We start from the raw sequence: 24541 nt of genomic DNA, 5'->3' as shown, positions 1-24541 counted from the left end.
TGTTAGTACTTTTCTAGACAGAATCATGTGAGCTGTTGATTAGTTCCTTTCGTGTGTGTGAAACAGAGGTGGGAAAGGGTTGGCCCAGTAGGAATGCATATGCATTTCTCACAGAAGCAAAATTGTCATTTCAGGCAAGACTTGTCTCCTTTGAAGTAATACAGCTGTTCTGAAATGTGAAGTTTGCCTTCATGTGAGAAGCTTGGCATGCATGCACTTGCATAACGAGTGGTACTAAATCTTGTACTTTGGGAGGCGTTTTCATATGTAAAAATAAAAATGGAGCAGTGCAGGGCTTAGTAGTTTCATTGTTCTTCCACGTATGCGTGTGCTCTCCACCCCCTTCTTTTATGGCTTAAAATAAAGAAATAATAATTTGGATCATTGTCAAAGGATGCTTTAAGACCAGCTTTCAAATCTGGTTCAAGAATATATAGTAAATATAATTCCAGACTCAAGTAAACAAATATATAGTAAATATAATTCCAGACTCAAGTAATCAAATAAGAAACTGTTTATGGGCTCCAGTATTACAGTACTCTGAAATAACATACCTTTTAAAAAGGTGTTGGTCTGTTTGCTCTTTTATCTCAGAGATATATATATATATATATATATATATATATATATATATATATATATTTATATATATATATATATATATATATATATATATATATATATATATTTATTTATTTTTAACAAATCAATGCTTTGTTGTCCTCCCCAATAAGAAGAGCTGTAAGGTTGCCTTTTGAAGCTGCAGATCTAATGAAGGCTCTAGAATTGCTTGAGCTTTAAGAAAATAATAAATACTGAGTAGGTTAAAAAGGTGACAAGTGGGTAATTCTGAATATGTGAGGCATTTCAGAAGGTCAGGAAAAGGATTTGTTAAGACCTCAAAGTTTTTATGGCTGTTGTTCTGCCAAACCCACTTTGCGCTGCCTTGTGATTATGATTAGCAGAACGTTTCTTGTTAACAGAACTCTCTTAGGATTCCAGTTTATTCTCCAAAGAACTGTGATCAGCTTCATAGTGCTGCTAATCTGGGTAGGTATTGATGTTTTCTGTAGGTTTGGGCAAATCATGTCAAGATGGCTAAGATTGTAATTAATGAGTTTGGGATTTTGTAAGGAGGAGCGTTATAGATAGGTGTTCAAGAAATCAACTCCCATTCATCTCCCGGCACTAGTGAGATAATGACTGGGCTCATTTCTCTTTATTTATGAAGACCTGACTTGAAATCCCTGCTTAGTCCCTTGAATGCCTAATAACACGTGCGGAATGATCTGCTGACTTCTGACAGCAGTGGGCGATGACGTTGTATAAGAAATTCAAAGCACTAATAACCCTGTAATATTTCTGATTGCAAGAATGGCTGTGCTGACCTCCTTCACTGCACCTGGGGGGTTCTCCTTCCTTTTTATGTTGTTGCACTGTACTATGGATAGAGCTGGGGTTGGCTCTTTTGATATAATTTCTCCAGCGATACTTAGAAAGGAGGAGTCCTATAGCAGGTGAAAGGGTCAAACTTTTGTATACACTTCCTCCTATCTCCCTTAATCTTCAGCAAAAAATTGCTTCTCCCATGTCAAGAAGCATCCTCGCGGACACAGAGGGTATTACAGCACTACTTTGTTCCGTTAATCGTAGGTTTATTATGCCCAGCTGCTGCAGTCGGGTCATCTCTCTGATGGCAGCCTCCTGGTCACAGTGACCTTGCTTGCATTGCGTGGCTTCCTGTGTCAGCCTGCCACCTTCCTTTGTTGGCGTCCCTGGCGTTGCGCTCCTGTCTGAAAGCCGGCCAGTGTCGGGGCAGCAGGGGCAGGCCGTGAGGAACTGCCATCTGCGTTGTCCCTGGGCTCCAGGCTTCTGTCCCGGTTCCTATATCCACTTTCGGTTATTACAGTAATGCTACTAGAATGCTGCTGTACGTTTTCACTTACATATAAACTGCATTAACAGAAGTCCATGATTTTTTTCTATTTATCACATGGCAGGCTTCATTACGATTGCCTTCTTAATACCAGCACTGCTTTAGATAAAAACTCATGCAGGTTAAGTTTTCGGCTTGTAGCTTTCTACCTGAATTATTTTGCTGAGCTTCTGCATTTGATGTTCTGCCCTCTTCTCAACACAAAACCAGTACTTTGGCCGAAAACTATTTCTATGGCAAGTTTTCTAAGCAATTTGCAAAACTATTATTAGTTCAAACATTTGTCAGGTACATGATGTCATCTGCACGATTTAAAGGGCTTAATTCTACTCATCCAGTGTCATGCTCTTAAATTTATCTAGCACTCAGTTTTAAAACCTGATGCAAATCAGCAGTGATTCAAGCCGGAGACTGATGCTGACAAGGAACTGTGGAATGACTTGCCTCATTTGTTACTTATTTTTAGAGCACAATAAAAGTACTCATACATCACTTCTTATAACTGTGGTTACCAGGAGTGCCATATAGGTTTTTTATATAATGCTTTCTTCAGGAATGAACTTTTCTCCATTATAAAAGTCAAGAAAATAATACTCTATCTTAATGCCCCTACCTCCCCTCCTTTTTATCCATCAGTTTCAGGGTGAAAAGATCTGCTAACTACAACTTGAAACTGATCAGTCTGCTTTCTGTGCACAGAAGCTCCCTGTAACCTACTTTGTTGGTTTTCCTCAGTAATCTTAGCAGGTGTCTTTATTTTTGACTCTTCTGTGATCTGGATCGTCAGGATTTCCCTTCTTTAACACTTCTACAAATTCTGCTGTTAAACAGATGCCTGGTATTTCCTCTGGTCTTCACATATATTTCATTCCACGTCATTGATACTTTTCACAGTACCTTTGTACAGATCAGATACTGTATTTGTCCTTGTGCAGATTTTCCTTGAACAGTTTTATAGATCTTCATGCTATTACCTAATAAATCCATCGGTTTGCCTTGCACTTTGCCATTGTAAAGCTCCTTCAGTGCTTGCTTCTACTACGCCTTTGACATGTAATGTCTGTTCTCTGGGATACGTTTTCATATTTCATTTTGTTATTGTAGTTGTGTTACTAATTATGGATCTGCTTCTTTCCTTGTCCTGCCATCCTTCGATATCATCACCTGTTTGCTCAGTGTGTACTTCTATTATGCCGGCTCTCCGAGAAGTCTCAACCAGTCTGTCTCCTTTTACTTTGCGTGTTTTGTGTTTCCTGGTAGAGGTACTGCTCTCAGGAAGTTTTGTTGTGCTACTTCCATGCATGTCTCTCATCTGCTCTGTGATAAGATTTATTAATAATCAGGAATGAGAGACCAACATCATTCTGTAGGTATTAACCTGTGTCCCTCTATTTAGGACACACTGTTTTTAGCTGCCTGAGGCCTGGTGTGGCTGAATGTGCTCATGGTGGCTGAGGAAACCTGCTGGTACTACCTGGCAGCTGTAGAGATAAGGAGCAGCAGACTGCATGTTACTGCTGCAGACAGTTGGTTTGGTTTTGCTTGACGCCCTGCCAACTTCCATCTGGTTCCAGGCGTGTCTTTGTCACCAAGGGCCACGAGGGCTGAGAAGCGCAGGGAAAAGAGGTTGCTAAAAGGCATGCACGAGGTGAGGTAAAGCAGACTCAGGGTGAGTTACAAAATCTTGGGCAGGCACCCTTATTACAGGGCCACTACTGGTCTAGTCAGTGTCTTTTCCACATCCCTGTTTTTGGGGCTGGACACAGTCCAGCACATGTGGGCACATCACTTCCTTACTGAGTACCAGAAGCTTCTGGTGCATGAACACAGATTATTGTAGAAAAGACAGCTCTGAGGTTTAATTATGCAATGGATTAATTATGCAACAGAAGCTCGGGGCGTGTGTTTGTTTTTTTTCTTTTTTAAAGGGTTTTTGTTTGTTTGTTTTACTAAGTGGAGGTCTTCCTAATGAACATTAACGATTTGAGTCACTTCTGACTTTTCCTGGTTGAACAGATTCTAATGCCAGGAAGAGAGATGCAAACTACAACTTATTGTCAGGGACTACGTTTAACATTATTATGCAGCAAACCCCACGGAACGCTTGAAGGTAGTGGAATGAATGGTTTCCTCCTTTCCCACTGTAGCTGAATACAGTAAGTGCTCGCTAGTAATGGTTTTATTATATAACAAATGCAGAGTTATTAGACATTTAACAAGACGTTGTTGAATAATAAGCACTTTTCTTGGCCACAAGAATAGAAAAGTAGTGTGTTTGTCAAACATTTAAATTCCAGGGAAAAAACACACATTTTTAATTTTTCAAGATGGAATCGGGTGATTGACAATGAAAAGGCAGATTATAATATAAATTACTTTTGATGGATTTTATTTGAATGTTATACAAGCACAGGTTTCCTGGCAGGTCGTCTCTAGTTTTCTGTAACCCTTTGGGTATGATTAATGTTGAATCCTATAGGGCTGTGTTAGTGTCCTTGCTCTGATAACAGAGCTCTAATTCTGCAGGCATTTGAGGCGTTTAGTTTGTGGATGTGAAACCTGTGTATTTCGTCAATATCTTCTGAATTACAGGCAGTTACAAATTAGACTGTTTATTTGTTTGTTGCAATCTGAGCCAGACTCGAAGTAACAAGTTTCTTAAAAGCTTGACTTTGTAACTTATTTATAGACTTCCAAACACCAGAAGTTTAATATTAGTCAGACATATTGTAGTCAACAAGAGTTTATGTAACTGCGATGTAAAGAATTGCCTGATTATATTTATGACTGTTGGAAACTCTGGTGTTACTTGGGAAATTTGTCGAAGAATGCTCCCAGTGCTGCACGGTTGGCTTGCTGAAACACGTGCTGCTGAGGAGCCAAATGTAATAAAGTGCTTGGAAACCGGGGAGTGGCACCAACACGGGAAGGAGGAGAAGAAAGGGGTTAAGTCTGCTGGATTAAGGAATAAGTTGCAGTATAATTATTCAGACTACACAATAATATTTTTTCATTTTTAAAAACATAGCCAGTCCATTGAGCACCTGTACCCTTTAAAATATTGAATATGGAAGTGTTTTAACATTTTCTGTGTAGACGTTGATCTAAATTAACGAGCAGCGTGCAGTCTGATCTGGAATTTTACAGCTGGGGCAGGGACTTTGCTAATTTCAGCCCTGGCTGAAACAGGCTGGGTACAGAGCCCTTTAATCATCGGTGGGAGGGAACAAGCACGAACTGTGCGCATGTGTTTTTAAAAACTGGCTGGGATCGGCGAGTCCTGATGCTTTTATTTGGGTATGACTGTAGGACCGGAGGGAACCTTAGAAGGTCTCTGGTCCAGCCTTGCCCCCGGAGCAGGGTTAGCTCTGGGATCACACCAGGTTGCTCAGAGCTTTCTCTAGTCAAGACCTCCAAAGACGCAGGCTTTACAGTTGCCCTGAGCCCCCGTGACACTGCTCGAGTCCTCTCCGTGAAGTAGTGTCCCCGTATATCCAGCCTGCATCTCTCTGCGTTGGTGCCCCCTGGATAGCAGCCCCATGCTTCAGCAAAAGGCCTGCCCCCTGCTTTGGGTACCGGCATGTGGGCTGCTCGAACAGTGCGGTGCCGTGGGAGCTCGAGGGAGCAGCGCCCTGCAGAGCAAGCAGTGCGTCTTGTTTGCTTGACCCGCTGTCACATTGTGTGCCCGAACGTGCCAGCTGATGTGCGCACAAAAGCGGGTTTCAGGGCTTTGTGTTGAGATGCCTGCTGCCTAAAAGCATTAGCAGATCACTGCGGAGAATTACAAGTGTGTGGGAAACAATAAATGACAAGCTTTTATTGTGTGTGCTTGACCACTTGAGTTGGCTTAATCCTGGTCATGGTGACTGCCTTGGAAAGCCTGCATGGGTTGCTTTGTGTCCGTGCTGCCTGTTGGCATGAAAAGTGGGCCTGGTAAAGTCACAGGGAAAAGGGCCAGAACGATGCACTGCGGGCTTAATGGCATGGAAATGACCAACGTGCAGTGTTCTCAGCATCTGGTGATTCACGTTCTCATCTCAAGCGCATGCCCCGTCCAGGTGTATCCAGGATCTCTACCAACCAGAACTGAATGGATAAACTGAAATTGCAAAACAAAGCAGAGTTTTTAGGTGGGACAGATGTGAACACCACGTTGGGTTTGGGGGCTATTCTGTTTCAGTGGAATCTGTAGGAATCTGAGGCAGCTCCAAATCTTCATGTGAAGCTGGGCAATTAAGTGTGGGTGCCGCAGCCCTGGCCCAGGCTGCCCAGAGAGGAGCTGGGGGCTCCTCAGGGAGGTCTCCAGCAGCCGCCGGGCCGGGGGGCTGCTGGGTCGGGGGGGCAGCACCTGGGTCTCCCTGCCCACCCCAACCGATCTGTGACTGTGTATCAAGAGTCCTGCAGTAAAACCTTGTGAGACAGAGCATCAAAACATGTTCTGAGTTGTACTGGGCACGTCTGGTTGGTGAGTGGCCTGGTGGATGGCCCTTTCTGTGCAGGGAGAGCCATTGCTACGTGTTTTGTAAATGGCCTTTCTGTGAAGTACCTGAGACCGGGACTCCTGCCTGCCTCCACTGCAGCATCCCTCCAGGAGAGGCTGAGGCCAGCTGACAGCGTGCTTGTCTTTCAGAAGTGTGTGGCGAACACCTCCTCCTCCTTCCTTGTGTGTCTGTCCTTCCTGGGAGCCCAGGGAAACCTCTTAAGCATAACGGGTGGGTTTCTCTGGTGCTTTGCTCTGGCCTTTGTTTGGTGGTTTGTTTTGGCCTTTTGTGTTTTTTTTTGTTTGTTTGTTTGTTTGTTTTTTGCTTATAAAAGATTTTGGTTTAGTTTGCTTTTCATCTTGTTCAGTATCTGAGAACAGGTGTTCTAGTGATGAATCCATATGGTTGTGTTTTCACGACCAGAGTATTTGCATAGGTTTTGCCAGCAGTTCCTTTTTGAAAATAGTGCCACGGCCTCATTATGGAGATGTTTAAGTACCCCTGATATCCTCTGCCCAGAAATACTTCTTTTTTTTTCTTTTTTCCCTAGTTCTGGCAGGTAGCGTTAGAGTTCAATAGAAAGAGCCTTCATTTATGATGAACAGGAGTTTAAATGGTATGTTATAGGAGTACACCAACATGTTGATATTGAATACTGAAAAAAGTTAATGCACAGGAGTCTTGATCCTTGTTTTCTGCGGATGCAGAAGACACCCACGTGCATGGTTTGGGAGGTACGTCTGTTCTGCGAGCTTCCAGCTCAGCGTGACCGCCCCGGTGTAGCGGCAGCAGGCAGGGTTAAGGTGATCTGCTGCACGCTGGGGCTGACTTAGCTGGAACTGCCACGTGGTGGGAGAAGCAGAATAGGCTGCAACATTTCTTATCGGCAGCTACTTCTAAGTGGAGAAATGAAGTGGTTATAAACTCAGTGCTCTTTGGTATCTCTTACTTACGTCCTCTTATTTTTTGATGGAGCAAGCAGAAGTGAGCGTGGCAGTTATTTGGGTAGCTAAATCCTTCTGGGAGACTTTGGCTGGGAAGCTGCGGTCTGTGACTGGGATGCTCTCTGTGCCGCTGTTGCTCGGTGAGTTCGGTGCTCTTATCCTCACTTCCAGTGCCACAAGAAGCTTTCCTTACACGGGAAGCTTCATGGTTCTTTAGGACAGATGATGGGTTCAAAGGAGAGAAAAAAATGTCAACTGTCAGATCAGTTGAGGCAGCTGCAGCTTCCCGGGCTGTGAATGAAGCGCTCGATTTAGCAGCAGGTAAGGCAGGCAGCGTGACTGAGGCCGCTTCCTCTGTAAGCTGTCAGCAAATCCTATCAGTCACAGCCTCTGGATAAGAAACTTGTGGTGGATCTCAGCTCTTTCATCCTTTACTTTTTATTTGTGTCCTTATGCTCTTTTTAAGTTTGCTTGTTTATTTTTAAATGCTTGTTATTATTAAAAAAAAAAAAAAAAAAAAAAAGCTTAAAGACCAAAACCAAGCTGGCTCTGCATTTCATGTGGCTTAGAGATGTCTCTACCAGGGGCTGTTTTCTATCTGTTTGCGATGTTTAATTTGACAAAGTCAGTCAAGTAGACTTTAGAAAACATTAAGATGACTTTAGAAAAGGGAAGGGCAAGGAAAGGGGAAGAAACTCCTCTGCCCTTCCTCTTGATGCTCCTTCCCACCTCTACTGTGCATGCTGTCTCTCCTGAAGCAGCAGCTACTAGCATGCCTCCACTGGACCGAGCCACAGTACTGACTGGGCTGAGAGCTGACCTCCTTTCCCCCCAACAGCTGCTTTTGACTCGAATTCTTCCTCTCACCTATACCCGTGGGTCGCTCCACACGGAGGTGTTCCCCACTGAAGACGGGGGCAGCACAAGGGCCAGAACGAGGAGCTGGGGCAGAGCTGGGTGCACTGCCGGGCAGGCTCACAGCACCTCAGCATCTGGCAGGCTACGTGCTTTTTTTAAGTAGTGATTGCCCATGAGTAAATAGTTGTAAAGATCTAAGCGTTCAGATAAACTCCCAGCTCACGTTCAGGAGTGGAAACTTGTACAGTTCATTGGCTGTTTTAGAGCAGGCTGAGGGGTCAATAGTTCAGGAAAGGCTACATTTTCTTACTCAGTTTTGTAAGAAACCTGTTTTTCCCTTGTTAAACACAAACAAAAGTCTTGCAAAAAAAAAAATCTGTTGCCTCCTTCACCATTCCTCATTTTTCATGGATATTGTTGCGTGGTATCCTAATAGCGATTATTTGCATTTTTATTTTTCAGATGTTGATCTTAGTGTTGGTTCTAATATTTAGTTATGGAAACATTTGTATTTGCACCATGCAGTTACAGCAAACTTGTGTCTTTAGGCAATGATGTTGATGCTCACCTTGAGAAGAGCATTTGAAAAGATGAATAACATTGAGATCTGAACGAGTATTTCTTCATGGTTTTTCATGGTGAATTCCTTGCAAGGGGAATGGGTTTACTCCTCCGGTTTTGTTACTGTATACTCAAATCAGAACGAGCGCAGGATCTGTGAATGCCTATGACATTTTTCTTGCATCTCTCCCCTTCCAGTGCTTTCCCCTTTCTCCAGCTCAGTGACAGCACAGTCTGAAACGTGCAAACCTGATGGGTGTTGCAGGGTTTCAAGTAGTAGAAGTTGGATATTTTGAAGAAATGGGGTTAACTCTGATCTATCGAAGCTGAAAAGCGTATGATTTACTTCAATGAATGTCTGGTTTCTGCTGCTTCTTGTAATAGGGTATTTTTCAGTAAATATAGGTGGCATGGTACATTAAGCAATTCCGAGTGGTGGTAGCATTTCTTTTTAATCACTGTGATGCTTTGTTTCCTGTCAGACCTTGGCGCTCAATGATGAATTTAATTGCAGTTTAAGTAGGTGCATTTATGTGCATCAACAGATAGGATAATCCTGCACAACATCTTGTTTATTCGTATGTTATTTTCACTCTGCAGTGTTATTTTCCAAGTAAATTGAACTTCTAGTATAATGAACACTCAAATGCTGATTATTCTTTAGCAATACTGACAAAAAATTATTTTTCAGTTTTATGAAGTATCAGAGATGTATTTGAGAGAGTCTCTGCAAGTCTGAATGAATTAGTTGGATAGCCTCAGTGTCTGCTGCCTATCCTTTCTTCAAAAGCTTTAGATTGCATCCTTGAACTCCCCCTTCTAGAATGCTCTTCCTTGCAGGAAGAGAAGGTGCTAGGAGGCTGTACAGTGCAAGAGGTTACTGCTCTGCAGTAGTAGTGCTACTACCCCATACTGGCAGCAACTGTCTCCCTGCTGAGAGGAATTAGGAAATGCAGATTTGGAGGACAGCAAACCTGCAGCACAGTGACAGGGATGGGCAGCTTGCTGAAAGCAGTGACCTCCTTTAGTGCCACAGCCTATGTCTGAAAGACATCTGACGTACAGAGCTGTATGGCCTCTGGAATATGCACGTCTAATTCCTTAATTCCTTCTCCTTCAGAAAAGAGGAAGGGGGGGGGGGGGAGAGAAAATATGAAGCCAGACTTATCTGTGCTAGCTGGTACAATGCTGTGGACAAGACCGTCCCCAAATAAACTTCAACGGGATTAGCTGTAGTGGTGGTTCTGCTTGCTGCTCTGCAAAGCTTAGAATACCCCATGGCTGCAAATTTGATGGTCATCGCGTTTAGAAACGGTATTTGAAGGGAGGCTGAATCATTTGCTAGTGCTGGTGGGCAGAACTTGTATGCAAGCACGTGCTGTTTGTCCACAGCAATGGGAGACAGTTGCAAGTTAATGCCGTGGTCAGTATGGAAGTGAGCACATTCAAACACATCTTTTAAGTGTTTCCGTAGCTTGTTACAGTACATTGGTTTCAGTAAAAACACTTCCTCTAAAACTATTTAGCTGTTATTGTTATCCCATTAAATGACAAACTTATATTGAAATTACATTTGGCTGTGAAATTCCCATTAAATGTGACCTCTTCTTTTGCAGTGACCCCTACGTGAAACTTTCCTTGTATGTAGCAGATGAGAACAGAGAACTTGCCCTGGTGCAGACAAAAACTATTAAAAAGGTATGTATATACTTCTTTATTTCATTGTTTTGGAGACACTAAGAACACCTGAACCTGTTTCTGTAATGTGGTACAACACTTAACTTGTCACATACATGTATAGAAACCCAATAACCCATTCTTCTTTCAAACCAGAATGAGAAAACAAAGGTATACGAGTTCAATGCGTGTGATCTGTTGTTGTTTCATAACAGCATTTTTGCATATATTCTTTCTGTAAAATACCTTCTTTATAGCCTGTCTAGCTTAGTTTTGTGTAAAGTTTGTGAGAAAAACATTAATTTTTCTGAAAAGCAGTACCAAGTTAGCTGGTGTAGTAACAACATGGGCTGTGACATTTTTTGTTTCCTTAAATAGGTTCAAGATTTATAGCCACTTCTATGTAAGTATGTGGGAGGTTTTCTTATGATTCCCATACCTCGTTTTTGTAGAAGGCAGGGCATGCTGTCATGCCCTTTCGTGGGACACGTTTGCACAGGCCTGCCTCCTGGTCCTGGAGTCATATCAATGGAAAACACATAGGCTAGATAGGTCACTTGCAGGCTGTATAATACCTGGCTATAATTGTGCTATAATGTCAAATGGTGTGTTCTCTCCGAAGTCTGGGATTGGTTTTGTTTTATTATGGAACAGCAGTATTCATAAGAAACTGTTACATCAGTATCTGTGTACTGAAAAATCTTTCTTACATTGCAAAGGTTACACCCTACTGACAGCCCATGCATTAGCTTTTGGGGGCTTGTTTGAAAATGGATGCTTCAGCATTCCTGAAAAATGATGGCTTTCTTCCTGTCACAGCCAAGTCCAGCCCTTGTAGCACTTGTTTGTTCTCCTAAAATAGCATGGCAGTTTCTGCTAGCTGGCAAATGCCTGTAGGTGGGAGAAAGATTCTGATCTTTCACCTTTCGCTTGAGTGGAAGGAAAGACTTTGAACACGAGGTGGTGTGAATTGCGATGGGCTGGATGACCTCCAGAGGTCCCTTCTGACTTCAGCTGTTTTGTGACTTTGGATGAAACGCAGGACTGTTGTGATGGCAGAGGGGATGTGGGACAGGTCATGGAGGTGCAAGGGTCCTTTGGCTTGGGGGAGAGATGCTTTGTAGCAAGTCCATGCAATAGGGGTGGGGAGGTGAGGAAGTGTGGCATGGATAAGGCTTTTTTTTCCCCTGGCTTTGTAGGAAAAAATGGTGATCACATCCAGAGCTTTATTGAATGTCTCATTTCTTCCAGTAGCAGTGCAGTTTTTCTTGGGGTGTTACAGTCAAAGCAGATTGCCTTATGTCTATTTTTTTTTCTTACTCGGATAACATTGCCTGTATTTGGAAGGGTGTTGCTAGTGTAAAAGCATGAGTACTAAAGAGATGGCATATTTGGCTCCTAAATGCCTGAAATGTGGTGGCTATAGAAGAGTAGTGTAAAAGTTACAAGCAGTTGAAATGAGAGCATTGGCTTGGAAATAAGGTTATAATGTTATTGCTGAAATGATAATTACCATCTTTGGATGTGTGTGACAGGTAGGAGAATAAGAGCTTCTGAGAAGGCTACCATAAATAAAAGCCGTAGTGAAGTTGCGAAAGCATTGTGTTGTTTCTCTGAGGGAAGGTGGTAAACTCAGGGATCCTTGTGCTGCCCTAGGAAGGAGAAAAAGGACAGTGTTTGTCTGCAGTTGGGCTTCTGTGCAGAAGGCTGAGGGCGAGATGATGATGATGTACTCTTGGGATTGTATCTGCCTTCTTTCACTGTTTCTTGTAACTGTCACTTAGTCTGGACTCTCTCGGTTGTTTCCGTAATAGTAATGTTAACTCATCCTTTGGAAACTTCTCGTCAGTCATTTCATTATTGAATTGTTGAATTTCATCTTGTCTGCCCTCTGAGCAGTTTTCTTCCTATGCAACATACAACTTGTGTGTTTATTTCATGAACAGCAAATGTGTATGTCGTCTTCATTTTGAGTTGCATTTATTAAGGAAAAAATATTGAGCAAAGTCACTCCCAGGAGTGATTCTGAAAGACCCTGATGATTATCTCCTTCTAGTCTGCAGCTTTTAATGTGATGGCATCTAACTCTTCACCTCTTCCTTATTTTTCTACTCATTGTTGTCTTCCTCACTCGAACGGGTAAATTTCTGTGTGCACTGGCTTGCAGGAGTGCTTATAAGAAGGCATAAGGGACTGCAGTTTCCCCTTTTTATTCTCCTTTTAAATTACCAGAGCAGTTATCTGATAGGTGTCCTGCTGTACAGCTGGGCCTAGCCTCCTGAAGTGCTTAGTTACAGCCAAGCAGGATTAAACCTACAATGTTTCCTTACTCCGCAGAAATAAAGTTATCAGCAAAGAGTTTTGGATGCATCTGTCGTGATGTAGGGATGCTGAATTTCTGAGGCTGTTTGTTTTGCTTTACCTCCCTCCACACGTCTAGTTAGTCCAGCTGTGGCGTTTGATGAAAGCCTTGCGTTTCCTTTTGGAGCTTTGTTTTGAATGACTCGCTAGAAGTGCTCTTTTGCTCTCTTGCTGTAGTAAAAAGAACTCTTTGCCATTTTTAAGCTGCTCAGTATGACCTCTTCAAAATTTTTGCTACTACTCAGCGTGTGATTTCACGTGTCAGTCCTTTCAAAAGTCCAGATGAAGACTATTCAGTTTCCTTGATTTGACTGCGTTGAGCTTTGAAGACTCCAATTCTACTTCAGTTGTGACACCAGTGTCTTCCTACTGAGCCCTGTTACCTTTCTGCCTTTACCATAGTGTTAAACACACAATTTCCTACATCTAAAAGTGTTGGGTCTCCCCTGAGAGCTTCATTGCTTAGTAGCATCTCTTCTTTCTTTTCTTGTTCTCTTTTTATTTATATGGTTGAAGAACTTTCTTTGTGTTTGTTCTAATATCCTGTGGAAGATCTAACTCAGCTTGACTCTTGGCAGTTCTTTATCTCCACAATACTTGCCCTTTTTAGGATGTAGCTCTTTTTGCTGATGAGTCTTTTTGTTGTTGTTTCCCTGCTAATATCCTTTCTGAAGTGGTTATTCATCCATTTATTTCTGGAGACTTTTTTTACAAGTGGTTTTCTCCTTTGCTGTGATTCTAGTGTTTGTGCTTTCTGACTTGACCTATCAGTTGTTGTATTTGTAAAGGTGGTAACAGTCACCAGTTCATTTACTAAAGCTTGTGCCTCCTAATACATCACACGTTCCCTGAGATTTGTAATTGTGGTTAAGTGGCATTCAAAATCATTGCATTATTGATTGGTAGTAGTGCCCTCAAATTTAGTTGCTAAATTACATGCAAAGGCTCTGTTGCCAAGAGCAGCCACAGTGAATGAATACAAATATTTGAAACATAACATTTTCCTATATTGCTTCATCGTTTGAGTAAATACATCTTTGCCCATATAACGCAAAAAAGAAAAATAAAAAGCTGAAAGTGTCTCTGCCCCCTATTCCACCACTGTGATCGCTGGTTGTTTCTTTTGTGAAATGTTTTCCTGCCCCAAATCAGAGAGTTGTTCAGGATCCACATCTAACGTGAGTACAAACCTTAACCACCTGCATAACCGCTTATAAAGGTTTAGAGGTTGAAGATTTTCATTACATCTTTCTTTTTGTAGAGTTATTTCACTTTCTCATTCTATAGTTCTTAAATCTTCTGGAACAAGGTTTTTAAGCTTCAGTATTTGATTATCAGTTGTACAATGTGTGTATGTATGTGTCGGGTTGAGATCCAGCCCACGCTGACAGGGGAAGGGGCTTTATGAGAGTCAGCATTGCGTGGCACCCGAGCGCATGCTGAGCTGCGCACTGACTCACGTTTCCTTAGCGCAGAGAAGTGCGTGAGCCACTGTGTCCTGGACGTGATAGATCTATTGCGTCTATATCGAGCAGTTCGAGAGAAACAACCAAGATTGTCCTTCTGCTCTAATAAAATTTTGGTGGGTGTAGAGCCAACTCCTACCATCAGCTCTTCTGGTAAATCTCTGCTGTGTGAGAGAATGAGGGAATGGTTTGGCAAGAAAACAAAGCCATTGGACATATCGTACTAGATTTTAAATTTATCCAAATCTGAAGTGCACAAATTGTTAATGTTTGTAGTTCTAGTTTTTTAAACTTCAATTTATGATTTCGTGCTTGAGCTCCGTTAAGATTGCAAATGAAACACATTTTATTCTAAAAGTTTTATTCAAATGATTAAATTGAAACTCTAATCCTCCAGTCTTGGAGGAGATTAAGAAGAGTACGGTACCTGTTCAAAGGACATAACCTTTCCTTTTGTTCTTTCTTTTTAATCTATATAATGTGACTGCCCTTATCTTTGCAATACTAATGTTGACCTTGTGTTTAAAAAATATATTTTTCTGTCTTGATGTAAATAAATGTGGAGAATGAAATACCTGAAGGTTTTGTTTCTGTAGATTTCCAGTGATTTCCCTTTTACTCACAGAACAGCATTTATGCTTAATATCTATTTTCGGATCATCTGACTCAAATATCCTCCCACATGTGGTTTACTCAGTAGAGAAGTTCTAAATCATTTGACAGCAATATTTTTATTTGCATTATTTTGTTATGACATGCTATTTTCTCTCCTTGTGTTTTTCTAGAAAATTGTGATTTGCATGCACATTTCAATAATTGCAAAAGTGCAAACCTAAGGAGATCTTAGTGTGTTAATGTTAATTTCTTTTACAGACACTGAATCCAAAATGGAATGAAGAATTTTATTTTAGAGTAAGTTTCCCTTTACTTGCAGTCATTATAACGTGTATGATTTATCACATGGTGTTTTATAAGGTTGGGAAGAAGCTTGTTGTCATTGTGTATGTTTTCTTAAAAAATGCTTGTCCTGATGTTTGCTGTGGTCTTAAAATGTTAGTGTGGTGGCAAATTATCAGAAATATCTTAGGGAACTGTAGGAAATTCAAGCTATCATGGCAAAAAATAATGAAATACAAATGTAGAGAAGCAATACTGAAAAAGTAATTTATCTTGACCTTCATATAACTTGCCAAAATAAATCAAAATATGCTTTTTTCTTGTAGTTTACTTCTATCTTTTTAGATCTTTCTTAAAATGAGTTAATAGTTTGTTTCACCAAAAACTGTGTGATACAGTTTCCTTAGTAGGTGACTTCTCATCAGAAGAAAAAACAACTTCATATTTGAAAATGAGAAAGGAGGGGGTTAAAATTGTTATTATCAGAACCAACATAGTATAAATGAGAAGGATGATAACTTTATTTACTTGCTGAAAGTATTTTTCTGAGGAAGAATGGCTTAATTTTACTGCAGCTGTAGCTTTCACGAAAGGAGGTTAGGTAAAATTTCAGTGGTTTAACATCTAATCTTAAACAGCTGCTTGAGAACAGATGTTGTCATTGTAGATTGTTAGAAATGGGTATCCTGTCAAACTTTGTTTATAGCCCTAGCACTTGACTGTCCTGCCAATAAGATCATTTAAATCGTTCCCACCAATATTATTGCTATACATATTTTTTTAAGGTTTGAACAGAATTTTGACTTTTAAACATGTACCGAGTAGTTTTTTCTAGATTGTAACTGGTTAATAAATATTTATATCTCTGAAAATTGTCTTTATCTAATGTTTTCATTTGTGTAATAACTCATGAGTGGGAAATATGGACTCAGAGTTGCTTCTTTAAGCTGTGCAGAGTCAATAGGAACTGTCTTGACACTAAGTTCATTTTGACTGCCTGGAGGCTTTCCGTCTTCATCCCGGTGGTCCTTGATAGTTGCACCCCCTCGTTGCGGAGGTGACCCCAGCAGCTGCCCGCAGTGCAGCTGGGCTTCAATACTGTCATTTTACCACAAAGTTGCTACCTTCAGAGTACCTTTTATGGCAGAGTTCAAATACATTGCCCATAGCGTAGAGGACAAATTACATAGAAATGATCATTATGGCGATTGCACAGGGAAGAGGAGAGAAAGGAAGCTCTGCAGGTGTCGTGGACGAGGTGAGCTGTGCCTCTGTGCTCGCCACCGAGGTCCCCACATGTGGCACAGACGGAGGCTTACCTGAGGGGGAAGCTGCTGGGCTGCTGCCCTGGGACATCTCCAGCCTGCTGTCAGCCTACATGCAGCTTGGCCACTCTGCAGAGCTGCCTGTAGACAGAGGTGTGGTAGTTGTCCTGCACTGAGCACAGTAAATAAGAGCCTTGAATATTCCCTGGTAGGCTAGGTCTAATTGCCGTAGGGTTTAGAAACAAATTGTTTGAGTGCTCCAGTTTAAGTAAAACTAAAATCCCTAAGACCTGTTAGTCCTGTTCTGTTTGCCTTGGTTTAATCGTTGTATGAACTAGCACCCGTATAGCGTTGTTATCAAGCGAATGAACCTAAAGTGATATTTTAATTTTCTCACAGGTAAACCCAACCAATCATCGTCTCCTGTTTGAAGTGTTCGATGAAAACAGACTGGTGAGTGCTCCTTCATTGTTTCGCTGATCGCAGGCTGTGTAACGTGAACGGCAAGAACACAGCATATCTTAATGGGGTATTTTTGTCTGTACATTGGTGTGCTGGGCAATACAGGTTAAAGCATAAAAAGCGTCTATTTTATGGACAAATGGAACATTGCACACAGGAGCACTCTGCTGGCTCAGAACACTCTTAAGCCAGTATTCTGACAGTGGAAGCCACATCGGATTCTTCCTTAGGCTTCTCTGATGTAAACTGATAAGCAGTCCCAGCCCTTTTAGTCACTTACAAAGCAGCTGCTTCATCCTCTGATCATTTTAGTGTCTATTTCTTGTACCTTTTAATACTTCTTAATCCTTTTTTGGGATGTGGTAACCAGAGCGCCACTTAAGACTCAAGAAGCGGGTGCATGAAGGCTCTAGGAACTGGTAAAATAATGAATGCTCTGAATTTTGCATTCAGTTCTGTCCCCAGTGACACCTGACATATTTTCAGGGTTTTTAGCCTTGAAATTCATTTTGCTGATGCAATAGTTGTTCTAGAGAAGTCTCCCCAAATCTTAATTCTGGTTCCTTCTGCTAGCTTTGTCTTCTGAAAATTGTAGCACAATTGTTTTTGTTTATGAGATGAGGTATTACATTTCTTGGTTGGGAGCAGTACAATCTCTACGAAAATTGCTTGCCTTATGAAGATAAGGATCAGTGTTGTGAAGGTATTTTTTCTCTAAACAAACATAATATGGCAATATCAATCTCCAAAAATATGTTCTTTTTCTGTGTGTTCCTATTAAATATAGAGCAAAGAAAAATAAAAGTTAAAATATTCTGGGGGAAAAAAGGACTCAGTGAAACAATACTGTTTTGTATTTTCACCCCTTTAGGGTGAAGTAAACTGACAAAATGTAATAAATCTGTGACAGCATGTATGTAGACTGGGCTGACTGAGTGTATTTGTTGGCAAAGATGATCATAATGAACATTTGCACTATCAAAACTCCTATGCCTTTTGAAGTTAAAGGAGATCACCGGTCAGTTCTTCCTGGCTTTAAGGCGCCGTGCTGCCAGCGGATGCAAACAACACTGAAGCAGCAATCCTGTAACCGTAACTGCGCGCAGGGTATGTAAGCCTGGGCTCAGGACTGCGCTGACATTCCCGCGTGGCTTGCGTGTGCCCTGGAGGATGGTTGGAATAAGTTTGTGTTGGCGTAGAGGGCAAACCTGAAACTCGTGGAAGAGGCTTCGTTCTAGCCTGCAGAGGGCAGTGGCATGTGTGGGGATGTCCATGTGTGACAGTAAAGGGGTGACAGTTCAGAAGAAATTCCAGTGTGGCTGCACAGTGACAGCTGACAAATAACAGTTCTGGTATACTCATTTCAGATACATGTTGCTTAGGATTTCCAAGTTTCTTGTATGTGGTACTGGCCTTATACTGGTACTTTCAGTACTATTTTATACTTGAACCATTTTCTGGCTGCTCTTTCTGTGATCTTGCTTCTGTAGACAGCCTTCCCTTAGGCTGTAGCCCTGGGTTTAGGAGCCATTGCTTTCCTTTCAGGTGTTCTGAACAGTTGGCAAAGGAAAGCAAGTACAGTGGGATTTTTAGAGTAGCAATTTTCCATCTTATGTTTACAGAATGAGAAGCATTGAACAGATTTATTTTGGCTTTTGTGTGAAATACTCATTGTGAATACTTGCATGGTTTTGGCCCCCATAAGAACTCTTTCTTCATGTCCCTAAATTATCAGAGCACTTTGTCTTTGCAGTATGTCCTTTCCTTTCTTTTTCCCCAGTCAAGACAAAGAACATATGATGCAAGCTTCATCTTCAGTGCAAAGAGACGCTGTCCTTGCGTAATGTTTTACCTGGAAAATAATAATAAAAAAAAGTCAACACCTGTGCTTGCACAAGGCAATTCCGCAGAACTGTTGCTGTGTACAAGCTATTCATGTTTTTCTTCTTATTGGCTCGTAGTCTGCTTAAAACAATAGTGGATTGTGCTGTCTCTTGGCAGTTAAATCATTCTAAGCTTCCATTTCTCTTGTGATTGGTCGTTTTCTGTCTTTTGAAAGCAAGCTGCTCGTGTACAGAGGTTTAAATGTCTAGAGAGAGTATTGACCCGCCACCTACAAATTTTCAGAGCTGTTGACAAAACTGTAAAGCTTTCGAGTTCTTCTAGGGAGCAGATGTCCATGTATTTAATTGAAGATACACTGTCTCTTTTTGTAGGTAGGCTTTTTGCTAAACACTTTCTTTTCTAGTATGTGCTAACAAGTGCTGTGCCGTGTGCATCAAATGTGAGTATCCTCGGATCACTGATTTTCTGCATGTAGGGTGTTTGTTTTGCGTTTTGGTGTATCCTGTCTGTCTGTTGTTCTTCTGAGGTCTTTTGGCTCTCAGAGAGCGTAACTGTATTCCATGCTGGCAGTCACACTCGTGGTAATATTGCTAACTTTCTCACTGGAGGCTGGCCAGCAATGGGCAGAGTTTCTGTACGGTGTTTAAGACAAATCAGTACAAAACGACATGCAACACCCGTCTCCGGTTTTCACTCGTCTTCACTGCCTGGTAAAACTAAAAAGAAACTTTATTTTCTGTCACTTTGCACATTTCTGCTGTTTTTAATGTGTGAGAAGTCTTTGGATATGTAGGGTTGCTTTGTTTGTTGTGGATTTTTAATTATTAAAAGGGACTGAGCAGGCTAGTGTAGGCTATATGACGTCCACAGGGACAATGCAAAAGCCGTGGCTTTTTAAAGGCAAGAAGTTTGTTACTTAATCACGTTATGAGCACAGTTAAAATTGAAAGCATAACCGTGCTATATTTATTCCCGTTCTGCCATGATAGCCGAATGCTGTAACGCACACCCAAATGTTAAGCTTGAAATATTTTTTCTTATTTGCATGTGGAGTTGACTTGCTTTTAACACTAAATCCAAGTGTTTCTGTTGCAGTTAACTTTTTGTGTGCTTTATACAAATGTGCTGTACGAATACGATGTGGTTTAGATTTATAGCAGTGCCGAGTGTGTTTGCTGCCTTAGTCAGCTGTGAGAGCTCTCCCGCTGGGGCCGGGGCCGCTCCTCTCTGATGGAAAAGGAGCAGCTGTGAAGGTGCTGTTTCAGGCTCTTGCTGGCATTAAAAAACAAAAAAAACAAAAAACAAAACCCCCACTAGCTTAGATTGGAGAGGGGGAACCAGGCCACGTGACTCCCACCATCCTACCCTATGTCACAGTGTGTAGGAGCGCTGATTGCTCTTACCCAATCATGCCTGGAATGCTGCTTGCCACTTGGGCTATTTCTGCTATCTGTCGCTATCAGTGCTGCAGTGCTAACAGTTTGGCAGATGGGACACTTTTTCTTGGAGTTTATGTCTTTGGTTTTTAACTTCTGGCAGTGCCTGAATTGTTGCTGTTCTCCCTCTCCTTTTCTTCTTTCTGTAAAACCATGGCCCATCGGCTGCGGTTTCATTTTGGCTCTGGGCGAAGCAACACAGCCCCTGAATCGGAGATCCTCGACCGGGAAAGAGAAGATGACTTTTTCATGGCATTCCACACTTTGCCAAGAAGAAACAGTCCTCACGCTTTCTCCCGACACGGAGCAGATTATGGTGGGGGCAGCGATTTTCAGGAAGTGGGCTCCTTAAAAAGGAGCACATCCATGTTTATTCCCCAGCTGCTGAACAGTATTGACGTGCGTCCGACGAGAAGCTCGTCGATGCAGATCTCTCTTCAGCGCAAAGCTGCGAGCGACTGTGCGGATGAGAGTGCAACCCTGGCATCTCCCGAGGAGACACTTCCCTGTAAGTTCCCAGACTTCAGGGAGCATTTTGCAGCCCCTGTTGAAAACCAGTCTTCCTCTCTGGGCAGTCCAGAGGTGACTCCTGACAATTCTCCACCCGGGCCGACGGAAGAGTTAGGGCGACAGCTTAATGGAACTCCTTGCTGTAATCAGAGGATATTCTGTACTATTCCCTCCAATAACCAGAGCGAAGATGCTCCATCTACTGCCCAAGAGGATGAGACAAATGAAGCAGCTTCAGGTTTAAACATAAGCGGTGTGAGGATTCAGCATCGTGCTTCCAGTGTAGACGTGCCTCAGGTTACTCTATTACCCTTTGGATCTGAGGCTCAAAATAATGCCCCCACCCCTGAGCCCCGGCGTTGGTCTCTGCAACATGTGCCAGATATGTCAGCAAATTCAGGGAAAAAGTTCTTTGTTCTCCAGTTACAGCAACCGCAGGCAAGTGGGACCGGTGGCGAATACAACTTTGGTTTTACTGGGACAAAAGGGGACAGGTTGGTCAGGTATCCTCGGATACGGCTAGAAAGGAGTACCTCCTACCCTGTCCAGCCACGACCAGAAGAAATTAGCCCCGCAGATGATGGAGTGAATTCAGAACTGCACGGAAATGGAAGGAACGGGTCAGAAATATCTAGAAGCAATTCAGTAGAGAGGATTCCTCAAGGGCAGGGATGTTTGTTTAAAATCAGACCAGATCAAAATACGAGGCAACAGCACTTCAGAATCCTTGTCACCCGTAATCCTGAAGAACAAAATCAGGTTGTTGGTAAAGATGGTCGTGGCACCCCTGGCCCTACACCAGCCGGCACCACGGTAAGTATGATGCTGAGTGTACTGTGCTGGTAAAATACAGAATTGCCATACAAAGGCTTCTGAAATTGAAGCAACTGAAGGGCTTCCGTTGTTAGTGCTAGAACGTTCTGCGTTTCTCTGGAACAAGCTGCAAATCATCTCTATTTCTAATCCGACTTAACTTTGCTCTCAGTTATGATTGCATCCCGTGTAATATTTTGAGATTCTAATGTCACACATTACTCAGTTCAGTGTTACATCAATTGAAAGATTTTTAAAATCAGGACATTCAAATGGCAAATTGTTTGTGTTAATTTCGCTGTCTGAGACCCTGCCACATAAAGAATTCTTCATTTGCTTTGCTTTAAAAAACAAATACTTGGATAACTTCGAAGGATAGCGTACCCATGCATATCTCTGACTTAAAAATGTGCCCTGTAACGCTATAGGAACTAAGACTAGAAATTTTGTAATTCCGATGACAATAATGACTTAGAGGTTAGAAAAAAAAATCTTTATTTTTTTCTTGCTTTTGGCCTTCTGCAAATTACAAACATGTCCTGTTTATGGTATGCCACAAGTCCTGATCAAACTACTATACAAGTAGCTTGGCACAACTCAGGAACTGTACTGTCATTTGTATTTGCTTTGACTTTGCTTTAAGATGTCAAAATTCATCTGCTGCTTTTTTTTTTTTTTTTTTTTTTTTTTGTTATAATGGACAAAAGCTGAAGTTTTGTGGTTTTAAGCCGTTCTTAAAAGACCAAGGCAGGAATGAAATTCAAGGGTTTAGATTAGTCATTTGCTTAAATTGCTTTACTGTGCAATTTAACACTGCCCACTTGAGTTCCTAAGCTCAGTGATGCTGTATATAGAATAGTAAGTACTCTATCTCCAGCTGTGAAAACAGATTCACTAGAAGAGATTTTGGTCTTCACTGCTTGTGTGTTCTCATTCTCCTGCGCTTTCTTTCAGTGAAATGTAGTACAGAAAGACAGCTGCTCACTGCAGAGAGGCCATATGATGACTCTGCAGCTTTCTTATAAAAAAGCCGATCATCTCAAAGCTATTCCAGTGTAACCTTTTTTAGCTCTTCAGTCACTATTATGTGTAGAAATTCACTATTATTCATATTTATGCACAGAATATTCCTAAGCATTCATTAAAAATAAATGTTAGAAATTCTCTTGCCAAAGAAATGCAGGTTTCATTTCAGTTTGTTAGCTAGCAGTGTTGTTAAGTAGTGCATAGTGTCTTTTCTGCCAGCCTGAGACCGTTTCAGCAGGAAAATTTGGAATGCGTGATCTCCGCTGGTTTTTCTTCATTTGGATTTCATGTATGCAATACATCAAGAGTTCTGTCTCATACTAGAAATGTATGCCTGATTTTCCATTTCCTATTATTCAACAATAGCTGTTCACAGAGAACCACCGTAACCAATTATATAAGTAGCTGTAGTAGGTCAAACCTGGTACAAAAGTGTCAGAGATTTACAGATTTGTGCAAGTCGCAGAGATGTGCCCTGTGTCTTCAGCCCGTGCCTCTGCTGTGCTTCTCATTTTCCTGAAGGATATACCCCCACAGTCACTTCTTTGATCCTCGCTGTCGTAGCAATTCACATACCAAAGATGTACTTCAGTGTTTCCAGAAGAGAATTAAGAAATTTGTTCCTGCATGCTCTTAGCTTTAGTTACCATGTGAAATCAATTTAGCCTGCCATGAAGCGTGGCAGTCACGGAGGCACTCGGTCCAAACAGAGCGTGCATTCTTTAGTGCAAAACATTTCAAAAATGAAGAATTAATTGAAACATAAAGCTTCTTTGTGGTGTTTTCTCATATTTCGAGTAAGCCCAGAAGTGTTGTGGGTAGAGGTGATTGGCCAGGCAAGTTGCCATAGGAAGTGTGGGCAATGAAAACGTCTTGCTGAAGGTCTTGCTTTAGTTTGTCTAGGTATAAAACGTTCCTCGGTATGGTGCGATTTCTGAGCTATCCCACAGAAGTTTGGGGATCTCTGATGCTAAGGGAGGGTGTGCCTGAAGTGTTTGTTCCGTGAAGCTGAGGGGAAAAGCTGCCATGTCCTATGGTTGTTAGAGAAGGAAAAAAAAAAAAAAAAATCTGGACTCTTCCAGTTAAACAAGTTTGTGTGTATTTGATTGATATAGGGCCTGGGCCTGGGGCTGTACGCAGCAGCTGCTACAGCCTTATTTATCTTGAGTGAAAACATTCGTGCGGGCGTCTGCAGTCCTACTGCTACCAAGTGTTTATGACCTTTCAAATATCTTGTTTTAGACAGAAGTGTTTTTGGGCAAGCAGGATGTATTTCATTACAAGTTGTTATAAAATATTAACTAAAATATGAGCTTGTGCCCAACTGTGAACATTTTTATTTGGAAGCATAGTTGGAAACTCTTTTGGCTACCGTGGTATTTTATATGTAATACAATAGACTACTGCTAAGCGTGTATATATGCCATGGCATGTAACAAATACTTACGTTGTTTTTAATTTGGGGTCTGCGAGTGCATATTTGTATCTTCAAAAATCCCATATATTGGACAACTGTGTTAGAGCTCTGACAAAGGCGTCTTTGTTGTGATGAAAAAATGCAAAGCTCCCTGGCAAAATGTTGTAGTTGTAGTATTGAATTATACGTAGCTGACAAACAGACATGGCAACTCTCGACTCTGCTGGTCTGCATTTCGCAAGTCAGCTTTTTATTTTCCTTCCTACCTTCCTTAAAAATAATTTGAGTAAATTTTATTGTGAAAGAACAGAGAATCTAATTATGCTCCTAAGATATCAGCTGGGACTGGGGCATCTAAACCTAAAAGAGCAGCTTAGAATAAACACAGCTCAGCCAACACAAGGGGCTGAAATTCTGCGGATTGCCCAGAAGACTTGGACGTGGGCACCTAAAGACACAGGTCCTGCTCGGGCTGATGCTGCGTGGCAATCTGGCGGTTGAGTACCCAAAGTCTGGCTGAGATGGTCTTTGGCAAGATTTCCTTTCTAGAAAGTGGAAGCAGTGTTGGGTGAATATACGCAGTGCA

General features: G+C 41.7%; 1 protein-coding gene across 9 annotated transcripts in view; it reads left to right on the top strand.

The window, feature by feature from the left end:
• Positions 1-24541, top strand: part of NEDD4L (NEDD4 like E3 ubiquitin protein ligase) — a 144708-nt gene that overhangs the window by 55174 nt on the left and 64993 nt on the right. For 4 of the 9 annotated variants that reach the window (XM_032206475.1, XM_032206474.1, XM_032206473.1 and 1 more), the window contains 3 exons: positions 10397-10478; positions 15158-15196; positions 16846-16899. In XM_032206475.1, coding sequence (XP_032062366.1) covers positions 10397-10478; positions 15158-15196; positions 16846-16899 — 175 coding nt within the window. The other 5 variants (XM_032206471.1, XM_032206470.1, XM_032206476.1 and 2 more) reach the window with 4 other exon arrangements.

Source organism: Aythya fuligula, chromosome Z (assembly GCF_009819795.1).
Source record: "Aythya fuligula isolate bAytFul2 chromosome Z, bAytFul2.pri, whole genome shotgun sequence".
Taxonomy (NCBI): domain Eukaryota; kingdom Metazoa; phylum Chordata; class Aves; order Anseriformes; family Anatidae; genus Aythya; species Aythya fuligula.
This window is presented reverse-complemented; position numbering and strand designations above follow the sequence as displayed.